The following is a 13,466-nucleotide window of genomic DNA, read 5'->3' on the forward strand; positions in this document are numbered from 1 at the left end:
CTTCAGAAGCATGTCTAAGGGAGAGATAGAAAGATTTTGGTTGATTATAAATGACACACAATTTAAAATATTCTGCTCAAAAGTGACATTTACCTTGATTTCACTTTATTTTCTTCATATATCTTCTGCCTCTTATTTATCTCATTTATGTCATGACACTCTATTTTTCTTGGTTCATTAAAAAAGAGAGAAAAAATTATTAGGGCAAAACAGTGATAATTAGACAAATAGATATCAATCATTCAATTATTTTTAGACAATAAAAGGTGAATTCGACTTCATAGTTTTAAATTCATGTAAATAATAATTTTATAACGATTTTCCATGTTTTAAGATGACAGGTCTGTAAAACAATCAAATATATACATAAAAGACATGGTAAAGAACTTCAAAAATAGGCCATTGTAAAGCAGCACAAATAAATTATGAAAGTATGGTTAAAAAAAACGTTCTAAACCAGCTTTAATGTGACTTTCATAGAACAAAAAAAATTAAAGTGTATTAAGTTTTTCAGTTTTAAACAAAAATCAAAAGTGCTCAGAGCTGAAGATATGGCCAATGTACTGTCCTTGTATTAAAAGAATAATTATGAAATTACCCAATATACATACTTTAATTTAAACAAAATGTATGTTTATGAATCAACCTAAATAGATGAAACAAAATAATAATGAGTTGAATCGGGTAGAAATAGGTCCTTAGGGTAACAATTGCAGGTTACCATTTTTTTCCCAGTATACACAAGTTTGAACTTGCCCTCCTCTGCTCCTCTCTTGACTTTTTTGACTTTTGTTCACCTCTCAGTCAGCAGTGTGTGGTAAAGTGTGGTAAAGTATAGTAATGTAGGTTACAAAAAACACATATACACAGTCTGAATTGCAAGCAACTGTCCAGGCCACGTCCTGTTCGCCAGCTCAGCGTGTATGTGGGCGTTTGTGTACTTTTTCCCTGGCCACCCCACGAGATCTCACCAAACATGACTGCCAGAGCTCTCTCACACCACCATGACCAGAGCCAGACTTCCTGTCCCGTGCTTAGCTCATCTGTCCATCCCATGAACACAGATTACACAGTTTCAGTAGAAATCTAATATGTAAAAATAATATATGTATGTTTTAGTAATCTACTTGCTGAACAAGTTAATAAGGGCAGCCACAATTTCCAGAAAATCAAACACGGATGTTTTTTTTTTTTTCTGCAGGCATTTTGTCAGAAGGATAACGTGTGCCAGAGACAGAACAAAAGCAACAAATACAGAGTAATCATCAGTAATTTGACAAGTCCATTCATGTCATCATTATGCTGAACTGGCAATTTTGTATCAGATTAATACATGCTCACCACTGTACCTATTAAAAATCATGCAAAGAGCAATACAGCGAACGGGGATTCAAAGATGGGGGAGAAAGAGAAAGAGATTGGAAAGGGAGGGGACAGAAAAAAAACAGCTCAGAGATGTTTGTGGTAGGCCGTTCATTTAAAAGTATCATAAAAGAGAACAATTTTGCTGTGTGGAGAAATGAGGAGGGGGAAAGACGGGAGGGAGGTGGAAATGGCAGAGCGCTTTTTTTTCTGACTCTGTCAGCTGGAACAGTTTTAGGATACTTTGAAGAGAAGCAAATGCTCCTCCTTCACTAGAAAGTACAGTCAACTGTCTCCGGTCTCTCGTTTTTCCCAGATACGAGAACACATAAAGACACTCATCAGTTTTTTATAACAAGCATAATAACATCTATACATTAATTACTAGATTGATATATTTACATACATGAACTGTAAGTTTTGGTCCTCAAATCTCATATACAGTTTCACATAACAATGTTCTTTGGGACAGTACCTATTTTTTTCTTTATAACTTAGTTGCCCATTGAGCTATTGCATATAAGCAATATCTTTATCTTGAATGTTGATTTAAATTAAGATGTTAATAATATATGAATTAAAACTTCATCAATAAATAAAAACTTAACTTTCAGCAGAAAAGCAAAAGTAAAAATGTGTGCGAGCAGAATTTATACTGTGAAAATTTATTTTTAAGGTCCAGAAAAGAGAGAGAATAATTTTTAAAAATGAACTTTATTTCATTTTCATTTACAGGTACAAAAAGTATGAAAAAAAAAGTAATCCTTTACATTTACTCTATATCATTATCATTATAAATATCATTACCATTATCATTGTTAAAATTACTTCAGAAATGTCTAATACTGATGTCTGTAGTGAGAAAACCCATAGCACCATTACTGTTCATAAATAAATCTTCATTTGTTTCTGCGAGGTGGAGAGCTAGAAAATCTCACCTTATTATAGAAACTGGATTTTTCCGCCCTTAATACTGACATTAAAAGATCGGAAGCTAATTTGAAATAAGTCACATTCTGCCTGTGTCCAGCAGGACTTGAAATGACAATTTAAAATAGGTAAGACTACACATGGAGAACAATAATAACAATAACCATAGTTATAATAACAACGGAAATCATTAATGACATAGTTAATCAAAGTAAAATGTACCAAACACATTACAATAACAATAGTATTTTGAGTTGAAACGGATTGTCAGCTCTGCTCTATAGGGGTTTTTCAAACTGGCCAACTCCAGAAGCTGCTCGGCTTCTCTCTCCCTGAACTTTGACCTGTAACCTTTGACCTTTCACGTACAGCAGGTCTCTATAGTCGAGCCGTACTTTGTGCAAATATCTTTGGTGAATAAAAGGTGCAAGGAAGGTCAATTATAATAGTCCTTCCATACTATTAATTCAATGGCAAAGGCACGTAATGGGGTGCAGGAGGTTTTCACTTGATCAGTTATGTAAAAAAAAAAGCTAAATCTGCGTTAATGCATCATAAGTGAGATCATTTAGAATATAGAACATTTCAATCAAACAGCCGCCCGGCTGGAGTCAAGTTGGGTTCTGGGGAGGGAGATTTTCAGAGAGGAGAAAGGAGGGATTATATACTGAAAAGAAGGCTGAAGGAACAAAAGTGCATTTCACTGATAAACCGTAACCATGTTAAGAGATGGATGGGGGCTCTGGTCTGTCTCTCTTATCTCCCACTCCATTTTGGATTTTTTTAATTAATGGCAGAGAAGTACATGTAAATAGAAAAGCATACGATACACATCCTTTACTTTTTCATCTCTCCCTGCTTGCACACCTTTACAGTCTGACATTCATTTTCACTTCATCCTAATAACATTTTTCCATTTAAAATCTTTCCAAACGCCATCTACTTGTATCCCTCTTTCTTGTCTCTTCCCTGCCTTTCGTGTTCATCTCTAAACCTTGTCGAGCAGAGAGCGGTGACAGTAGAGGAGGCGTCGAGGGGTGCCGTAGCGCCGGAAGAACAGCAGAGCCCCCAAAGTGAGAAGCACACAGGCCAGAAGAAAGAGAGGGATGACAATGGTTGCAGCTCCTCCCATGGCTCCGCCTTCTGACTCGTCCACTTCAATGATGAGCACTTCCTCATCTGTGCCAAGCCTCTTCTTGGGCTCCTCTCCTTCACAGCCCATCCAGTCAGTCAGGACCGATTTGGGGTAGCCTGGCTCCACCTTCAGGAGCTGGTTGTTAAACTTCCAGTACTTATTGGCTTTGTAGAAATAAGTGTGGGCTGAAAAAACGTGGAAGAAGTTGATTCAGTAAAAGTGACTCTAAATTTCTAAACCTCTAAAATGGTAAATAAGTTCTTTATAAACAGATAGTTTGAGTTCTGGCTTCTGGTATGTCAGTACAGCACTCCAGCCATACATTTAAACCTCAAAAGTTTGAGATCAGATTTTTTATTTTTTTTATTTAAGAATTTTATAATTTCATTTAGCAAGGATACATTTAAACTGATCAAGATATTTATAATCAAATCAAATGAATTGGTGTTCTTTTTAACTTTCTATTCATCAAATAATTCTGAAAAAACAAGTCATGGTTCCCACAAAAATATTATGCAATAGACAGCTGTTTTCAACACTGATAATAATAAGGAATGTTTATTGAGCACCAAAGCAACACATAAGAATGATTTCTGAGGAATCATGTTAAACTGAAAACGTTTTGCTCAGTGATTTTTTGGGGGGGGGGTTTGGTAAACAGGACAGTGAAGAACCCACAGGAAGAAAACAGAAGAACAAATGCTGCTGTACCTCCATCTCCGCTCATGAAGGCCCCTTTAATGTTATCTGGTACTCCTTGCCATACACTGATGGGTTTGGGGTAATCTGAATCCACAGATCTGCTTTTCTCATTGAAACGGTAATATCTGAGAAAAGAGAAAAGAATGCCATGTATGACAAATGATGAAAATAAATGAAAGGTAGAGGTTCACAAAAAAGAAGACAAAGCAGTTTTTTACCATATGACTCAAAATCATTGGAGTTATAATCACACACTGAATAGGACATGGTGAGTAACACTGGAAACGTACTTGGTTCCTCTAAAGAAGTAGGTGTTGCCAGTGGGTGTGTAGAAAACAGCAGCATCCAGCTTGTCTTTTGGTAGGCCTGTGCCAAGCTCCTTGAAAGTCTTTGGATAACCTTCCTCCATTTTGGCCTCATTGAACACCCAGTACTTATCACCTATATAGAGGACAGAAAAACAAGCTTTATTGTAATTTGTGACACTTATTAAAACCAGAGATGCAATGCGAGGTGAAAAAAAGATGGACGCACCTTTGAAGAAAACAAACTTTCCATCAGATCGTTCGTAGGCTGCGTTGATTGAGGGAGGCAGTCCCTTCCAGAAATGTCCAATGGGCATGGGATAACCCTGCTGAGGTTTACCATCACGCATTCTCCAGAACCACTTTTCCTGTGGAGTAGAGATGGTGTCGATGTTAAAAACACACAAAACATATGGTATGTACACACAAACTTAATTTGCATGCAGCTGTACCTTGAAGACGAATATCTCTTCCCGGAGAAAAGCGATGGTGTCGAAGTGTCCCTCACATATGTCAGGGCCAAAGGAAGGCCGGTCTGGCCTGCGGGTGGGGGGCCGGGGGGCCGGAGGATGGGGCACCTCACCAGAGCCAGCACCTGTTGAATCACACAGGTGAGCATCAGGGTCATAAAATAACTAACTACTTATACACATAAATAATAAATAAACTAATAAAAATTCCCAAACATACAAAAGTATTAAAATTGATATAAAATTAAAATGAAAATAATTCAAATATACATTTATTCAAAATATATAAATACTAAACACTGGAGAGTACTGATTGAAGTAGATTATTTGCAGGTATTCACAAAATGCACTATACTTTGAATAATGCATTCTTTTAATTCAACATTTGTTTAAAATACACAAAGATTTTCAAAGACAGAAACAGATATCAACAGATATTATTTATAATATGTATTTGTTGCATCTGTAGTATCACTGTTTAAATGTCTTCACAAAAAAAATACTGACTTTTCAGTAAATGATTTAGACATCTACAATTGTTTTTTGGCAATTTAATAATTTTATATGTTCTTTTATCTTATACATTATTTTTATGTTGGCTATTCTTTTGAATTAATTTATACACTTTCACATTTTTCTAAATTACTTGGCTTGTCAAATGAACATAATAATAAATAAATGAAACTAAATGCATTTATGCGATGTAACTGACTACCGTATATTTGCTGGATCCCCCGTCTGTCATCATCAGGCAGCACAAAGTTCTCAGTGTCCATCCACTGGTAAAACGGAGCCATGATGGCAGACGGATCGCCTGAGTGTTCCAAACCCAGAGCATGACCTAATTCATGCACTGCCACCAGGAACACATCATTACCTAAAAGAAAGGCAGAACAACAATGCTCTAAATATAAATGATCACTGAATTGACAAGCCCCGCCTGAAGTTTGCTCGGCTGACAGATACATTTCCACATTCTCTTATTCTCTGCTCACCTCCCTGGTCAACGTTGCCTGTTGTCCAAGGTTCTGCCGCGTCAAAATGGGTATCACCTCCAATACCCTGACCAGGGAAGTACGCGTGGGCCAAGAAACCTCCCTCACCGTCAAATGGAGTGCTGTCTCCATGAAAGCCTTCCGCAAAGTAAAGCATGATATCTGCAAACTTATCCACCTTGCCATTGATTTGACTGTATGGGATTTCACGGAACTTGAGTGGCGTCACAGCTTCCCAGATCTTGAAGGCTTTCCTGATGGCCTCATGTGTGGCTTGTTCACCCACTTTAGGAGTGTAGTTCTGGATACTGAGAAGAAAACATTTGTGCTTATTTGCTAAGTGTGTGTGTGTTTTTAGGAAGGAAGTGAAACTGCCAGTTTTAAAAAAAATATATGTCCCTATAATCTGATAACTTGTTCCACTTTTGAAAAAGAAGAACCAGATTAATGTACTAAAGATGCTAATCATTATTTATGTGTTCTGAGTGTTTAAATTTGGATTGGAATGCAATGTGTAAATTGTAATCCAGCTAAAGCGTATCCAGTTACTATTTGTATACAAGTGTTAATGGCAGGTGTATAGAGGGCCACAGTTTTATATGCATTAAATGTATTATTAATGTTCTCCTTAGTTTTTCAAATAGAGTTCCATACCTGAAAGTGATTTCTTTTTTTTCCCATTTTAGGCCCTGGATAACATAGCGTTTCTTTCGTAGATTGCTCTTCAGTTCAGAGCCAAATTTATCTGGAACTCCACACCTTGGCCGCTGCATGGCCCTGACAACATCATGTTAATGCAAGACATAAAGTCACTCAATAATATGCGACTCAGTCACCTAAGAAAACAGTTGCAAATCAAATGTTTAAAAGGTTAGTCCACCCAAAAATATAAATTCTGTCCATTTTTTCTTTACATCTAAATAAACATACACATTTGGTATACATGGAAGCTTAGTGAGAACCAATAATGTCATTTCTTTTTATTGAACCTATTACTTTTTTTAAACCTCTCATGTTTAATTAAAAATAACTTAATGTGTGTTTGGAAGATTAAACAAAGTCTGGGTCTGGAATGATGTGAGGGTGAGAAAATAATGATGTCATTTTTATTTTTGGGTGAACTATACCTTTAATGCTCTATCAGGTCATACTCCATCCATTTGTGTTTAAAGACATACATAATATAACTATTGAGTCACGCATTGCACATTATTTTAAAACAGTTATAATTAACTAAATAGAAATATATGAGATAGATTTGGCTAGACTTACGAGAGAGTAGCTGGATCCATAGTGCCAGTGACAGTGAGGCCATAGAACTTCTGCATGGTGGATATCGCAGTGGTGATGGATTTAGGAGAGCGGATTGCCTGAGCCCGAACATCGCCAGGAGGAAGATACCCATACTGCTGGAGCCATGCCTGAGAGAGGATGAACGTCGCATTAGCACACATGCAGCTACACTACAACACCTTTTTATCATTGTAATGAACCAAACTCACCAATAAAGTGATATAGTGCAGAGACACAGAAAAAAGTTTCTCTGGAAAACATCACTTGTGTCAGAGCATGAAATAGTGCAGGTGTCACTGCTGTTAAGGTGACCTCAACGAATTAAAGGTTGGGCTGAATGTTGTGGGTGTACTCGCTGTTCCAAATGTCTCAGTGCAGCACCACATCCACATGACATGCTGTCTGAATTTATAAAATTTAATTGTACACAAACCTGCCAAAGTCTACAAACATCAGTGATGAACCACAGTGCAAACACAAAGATGTGTGTTAGTGTGTGTGTGTGTGTGTGTGCTTATGACCTGGTTAAACTTTTGTGGGTGAGAGAGTGTGTGTGGATGCTCGAGAATCTTAAAGGCTTTAACTGTGGAGTGTGTGTTGTAACTGTGAGTAACTGTGAGTCTGAGACTTTATGACCCTAATTTAACTTTAAGGACGTATGTGTTTCCAACCTAGTCATAATTTTAGGGGTATATTTGCTGAAGAAAAGTCACTAGAATTTCACTAAATCTGACAAAGCCTATCTTGGTTTCAAAGAACATATACCTACATATTATTTAATATACTGTATCTCTATACGTCAAATATATATATATTTTATCAAAAGGAAAATATTTATATATATATATATATATATATATATATATATATATATATATATATATATATAAATAATAATAATTTATTGAAAACCCACAAATCATTATTCTGAATACTAGAGGGATGTGTCCTCTTCATGTCTTTGGTAGTTATGGCCCTGATTATAGCTATAGCTGTAACCTAATGGGCTTATCTGGGCTGTTTACACAAAGGTTACATGTTTAGGAGTGACTGTCTGTTAGACTTAGTGGTAAAAGTCTCATTTTAAGGATCAGACAGCCAGTGTCTCCATTCCAACCACAAAGAGTGTCAGCAAAAATTACAAGCAGTTTTCAGTAATCCTTGTGACCTCAGACTGCCTCCCTTGTTTTCTTTCTTTCTTTTTTCTTTCTTTCTTTATTTCTTTCTTTATTTATTTCTTTCTTCTGAACAGGCAAGAGAGAAAAAGAAGGAAGACCATGATGGCAGAGAAACTACAAATACGTACTTTCAAGTTTACAGAACCTTCTGAGTCACAAATACTGAGAAATGTGAATCGCTTGAAACGACATAAAAACAGAATCCACTGAAATGTTGTCAGCTGTTAAGTGTTGAGGTTGATTTATCACTTTCTACATCTATATTCCCGGATATCTCTTGACAGCAAAGTGTGTATGTTATGTTAGTATGTTATGTATGTTTTAAGTATGTTAAACAAAGACAGCATACTGTAGTTCACTTCACATATTCAGTGTCCTATAAACGGTCTGAATATATGGATACCAAAATGATAGATCAATTTATTGTAATTTCAATTGATTGTTACCAATTGAAAATTTGCTGCACAAGAACTGTGTAGCTGCCTTAATATATACTTTAGCATATTATATATACAGAACTGATTAGGAAATGTATCCAGAGAGCAACTTCAGAGTTTCCACTGAGACATGTCAACACTGGCCATATCGGTCGAGGAAGTTTAGATTGGGATAACACGAAAGTGTAGTGTTAACCTGGTCACCCTTTGCTCCATTTTTCTTTCTCTCAGTCTGTCATATAATTCCTCATTTTTTGTATGAGTGCTTTCTGTGTTTGGTGGCTCCGCTGTGGTGACGCACCCCGTTTTTGTAAAAACACTGAAAACGTTTTCCTCTCTCTCTCTCTTATTCCCTCTGAAGGCCACTCTTCTCCCTCCCGAAAAGCCCCAGGTCTTCTCTTAATGCTGCCAGCAATCCCAGCATGCTCTGCTGGCCTGGAACTCCCAGCAGTGGCCGTCAAAGGTTCTATTTAGAACGTTCCCCTGACTGAGGAAGAGCGAGTCCCTGTGTGGCCATGCATCAGCTATTACCATGCAGACAGGTAGCCTTTATGTAATAATCAAGACAGACGCTGCCATCATGCACAGGTCTGGGAACAGATTTTAACAGTAACCATTAACTCATACCGGATAATGACTGGCAGGTTCAGAAGATGTGAGGTTAAGTGTAAGCACAGGCTATGACATCACATGCCAGCAAGGCTAACACATGCTACATTAAAAATATAAATCCGCTATCCTTTAAAACTAATGGAGTAAAGAAGGTTATGTGCTTCCTGAGATGGCTGTTTCTGAAAAACTATTTCATCATTTTATGGTGTTGCAACATGGGAAAACACATTCCATTTTGGGAAAGTGGAACATGTTGTTTTTCTGGTAGGCTGTGTGCAGTTTTAACATTACACTAAACTGTGCACAGCCCACAAGGCCACAACTATCCTGATCTCTAATTCTTATAGTTTCTCTACAGAAAGCATTGCTGTCAAACTTTCCACGCTTACGGGGAAAAAGCTGCGTTTATGATTTTAACAGCTGATTTGCTGCTCCTGATGTATTCAAAAGGGAAAGAAAAGAGCAAACTATGGCTAAAGAGAGAGAAAAAAATAGGTTGAAGGGGGAAAAAATTTGATTTTAGAGATTAAAAGTTAGAATTCCAAAGACAAAGGGTAGAAGAAAAGAAAGAAGAAAAAGAAGAAAAGGAGGGCAGAGGTGAGTCTGAATACACGACAGAAGGACTGAGTCAGTAGTTCCTCTTTGTCTGTGCCAATGGAAAAAACTGAAAAGTTTAGACATTAGTGCCCGTGTCTCTCTGCATCTTCACGTGGAGGATCAGATCACTGACCCATTTAACTGAGCCAATGAACTAATATTAATACAGCATAATACTTCTCATATCTACAAAAATCATAAAAACTTCAGTTTCTCTCAATTGCTATTAATCTAAGAACACAGCGAGTGAATTGCCTAATTCCAGCAGTTACAGATGCATGAGATTGTCATCCATATTTAATTCACATAATCATTTATATAGTGCAGAACTGCATCATTTTTCCATGGAAATATTTATATATACAATTATTAAAAAGAGAGATTTTGTTGTTTGAGGTTAATTGTTTTACATCTTATTAAACATCTAAAGTGAATTTTATCCATATTAAGCTTCAGCTGATGAAGGTCTGAAAGATTCAGCAGAGTTTCAGCAGATGCTTTGCATCTGTAATACTACTTAAAGAAATACATCATCTCTCGTCTATGGCCTGGAGAGGGGGGCAATACCCAGCTGTTTTCCATAAGAAATAAAACCAAATTTCTTTCTTTCTTTTTAGTACAGAATTCAAAACAACAGCACCTGTAACAACAGCAAAAGTGCAGGGATGTTGTCTGAGGCATTGTTAAACCCTAGCAATTCCTGGAAAAGTCATAATATACCCAATGTAGGCCTAATGCATTTAGTTAATTAGTTCAGAATTCCTGAAACAAATGAAAAAAAAATGGTTGGGAAAAATGTTTGTACATGCACATATCGTCCCCTTGGAATTATAAGGTTCTATCTGCATTCCGAGTTGTTTTGAGATATAGAGCTTCAAAGTTTTTGTGTTCCATTCGACTGTGTAGATAGAACCTTATTGTTTTTTTAAATAAAAAGTCCCATAATGTACACAACATTAAAAAATCTATCACATAATGTAAATACGTTGACACAGAATAAGAATATGTGAATAACTCAGTTTTGACAAAAATGTCAGATAGAACCTTATAATTCCAAATGGACGATATGGTAAAAGCATATTAATAGATATTGTGTTAAAGGTAACCCAAAAGTCTGAAGAGTAACAGCAGTTGCACTTGCACTTGGCATCTGTGATTAAACCTTTTGTGCAACCTTTATCTTCGATCACGCGACTCTCACATGAGGAGACTGTAATCATCTTGGAAAACTTTGGTGGAATATGGAGCTGAATTTTTTCCATACTATCCTTGGGTACATGTCTCAACCATCTCAGAAATGTGAAGGAGTGCGAGAGTAAGGAATGAAGGGATATGACTAGAGACAGTTATTAAAATGTCTTAAATCCTCGCTCTGATCTTGTTTTCTTTATTTTAGGCCATTAAGATTTCCTGGCTTGCATCTGTAACAGAGACGCCAAAACGTCCTGAAAAACAGTCAGTCGTTCTCTCCCACTCACAGTTATGTGTCTAACAGGCCTATTTATGAAGCAGACATTAGGATGCCTCTGGGTGTATAAACAAACTGATATATCTACTAATATATCAACTTACCCGTTTTTCAGTCAACGGAAATAACAAAAGAAACACATGAACCTAAAAATGCAGGACACCACAAAACTAGACTTGCGCCACTTTAATAACTAACCCTGTCTAGCTAAATAGGAGTCCTGGAGCCTCTGACTCACTCATTTTTTGTTTCTAACCTGATATTTAGGGGTCTGGAAAGACACAGCTCTTTCTCATCTGTATTCAGCAGTGAATTATGAGGTACACGAATACATTTCATGAAGGAAATCCTGATACGCGGAAACATCTGAGCGCATCTGTGTCCAGCAATGCAGGCTTGACAGACAGACAGTGGAAAGAAACACACACACACACACACACACACAATACTGTAAAAACAGTGCATGTTGAGTTACCTCTGGTCTGACTTCTTTGTCACTGCTCCCACTTTGCACCAGAAATATGCTGGTGAGGGCGAGTAATGGCTGCAGTTGCGCTAACATTCCTTAATGCGCGAGACTACTGAACTCGGGACACAAAAAAATGCTCTAGGCACCGTTCTAACAGATTTCTCGTTTAAGTTTCTCCAGCAGATTCTCCTGATTCAGACCATTCCAATAGTGAAAATGTTTCCTTAAAACTCAAAAAGTACAAAAAATAACAATACCTGACTTCTGCCTAACCTATGGAGTATGAATAATCATTATTAACGAATGGTCAAAAGTAAAAAGGGATCCCAAAAAGAGAAAACTATTTTCAGAGGTGAAATATATTTGTCTTAGTTTTGCTCTATATTCTCATCTTGCGTTTTCTTTTGTTCGCTGATCTTTCTCTCTCCACAAGCGGCTTTGGAGACGTGGTTATTTTACGATCTGTCTGCGTTCACTGGGAGGAGTTAACGGAGAATCGAGCCCGGCCCTGCAGACTTTCAGGCGGAGTTTGAGTTTTAAGCGAATTTCATTCTATGTCCGATACAAACATCTACTGGGCGACTATAATCTAATCTGTATCTGTGAGCTAATTAAACGATACATTTATTATCAGTGTTTTGTTCTTCTTCAAAAGTTTTAGATACACTCCCAGTTAAATTTAAAAGAGATTTTAGCAGTTTAAACGATTTTGTCCCAACACTGTAGCTACACACAAACATTACTATTTATCTATATTAAACACAAAAACGTAAAATGCTTCCACAAACACATATAGACCACAATTTTGTTATAACTGGCAAACTGGGACACTTTATTTGAAATAAAACAATAACATTTTACTGTAAATGTAACTTAAAAAAAGCATAATACCAGTAACTCTCAAAATAATTTAACAAGCATTTAAATAAATATCATCAACATTATCAACAACAACAACATAATAATACTAATAATAATATATTCAATTGACAATTTATCACTGCATCTAATCCAACAACATGTTCATTAGATCCTGTACCCACTAAATTACTGAACGAGTTGTTACCTGTAGCAGAAGAACCGCTTCTCAATATCAATAACTCGTCATTATCTTTAGGTCACATCCCAAAATCATTCAAGTTGGCGGTGATTAATCCTCTTATTAAGAAACTACAACTAGATCCTAGTAAACTGGCAAATTACAGACCCATTTAGAATCTTCCATTTATGTGTAAAATTTTAGAAAATGTTGTATCTGGTCAATTGAGCTCCTTCCTGCAAAATAAATAAATAAATAAAAGATCTGTATGAAGAATTTCAGGTTTCAGGGCCCACCATAGCACAGAAACTGCACTTGTTAAAATTACAAATGACTTGAATTCTTGCATCAGATCAAGGCTGCATCTCATTGCTAGTTTTACTTGATCTTAGTGCTGCATTCTACACCATAGATCATGACATACTCATATATCGATTACAAAACTATATAGGTATTCAAGGGCAGGCTCTAAGA

The 13,466-nt window shown here is 36.6% G+C and overlaps 1 protein-coding gene across 1 annotated transcript; it reads right to left on the reverse strand.

Moving 5' to 3' along the window:
* Nucleotides 1-2,057: 2,057 nt before the first annotated feature.
* On the reverse strand, nucleotides 2,058-12,416 carry mmp14a (matrix metallopeptidase 14a (membrane-inserted)). The gene is made up of 10 exons (XM_059528139.1): nucleotides 11,960-12,416; nucleotides 7,172-7,320; nucleotides 6,554-6,676; nucleotides 5,900-6,207; nucleotides 5,620-5,781; nucleotides 4,887-5,029; nucleotides 4,664-4,802; nucleotides 4,420-4,570; nucleotides 4,139-4,254; nucleotides 2,058-3,612 (listed from the first exon to the last, which is right to left on the reverse strand). The coding sequence occupies exons 1-10, from the start codon at nucleotides 12,044-12,046 to the stop codon at nucleotides 3,281-3,283; spliced, it is 1,710 nt and encodes a 569-aa protein (XP_059384122.1). The 5' UTR covers nucleotides 12,047-12,416; the 3' UTR covers nucleotides 2,058-3,280.
* Nucleotides 12,417-13,466: the final 1,050 nt, after the last annotated feature.

The sequence above is a fragment of the Carassius carassius genome, chromosome 3, assembly GCF_963082965.1.
Source record: "Carassius carassius chromosome 3, fCarCar2.1, whole genome shotgun sequence".
NCBI lineage: Eukaryota > Metazoa > Chordata > Actinopteri > Cypriniformes > Cyprinidae > Carassius > Carassius carassius.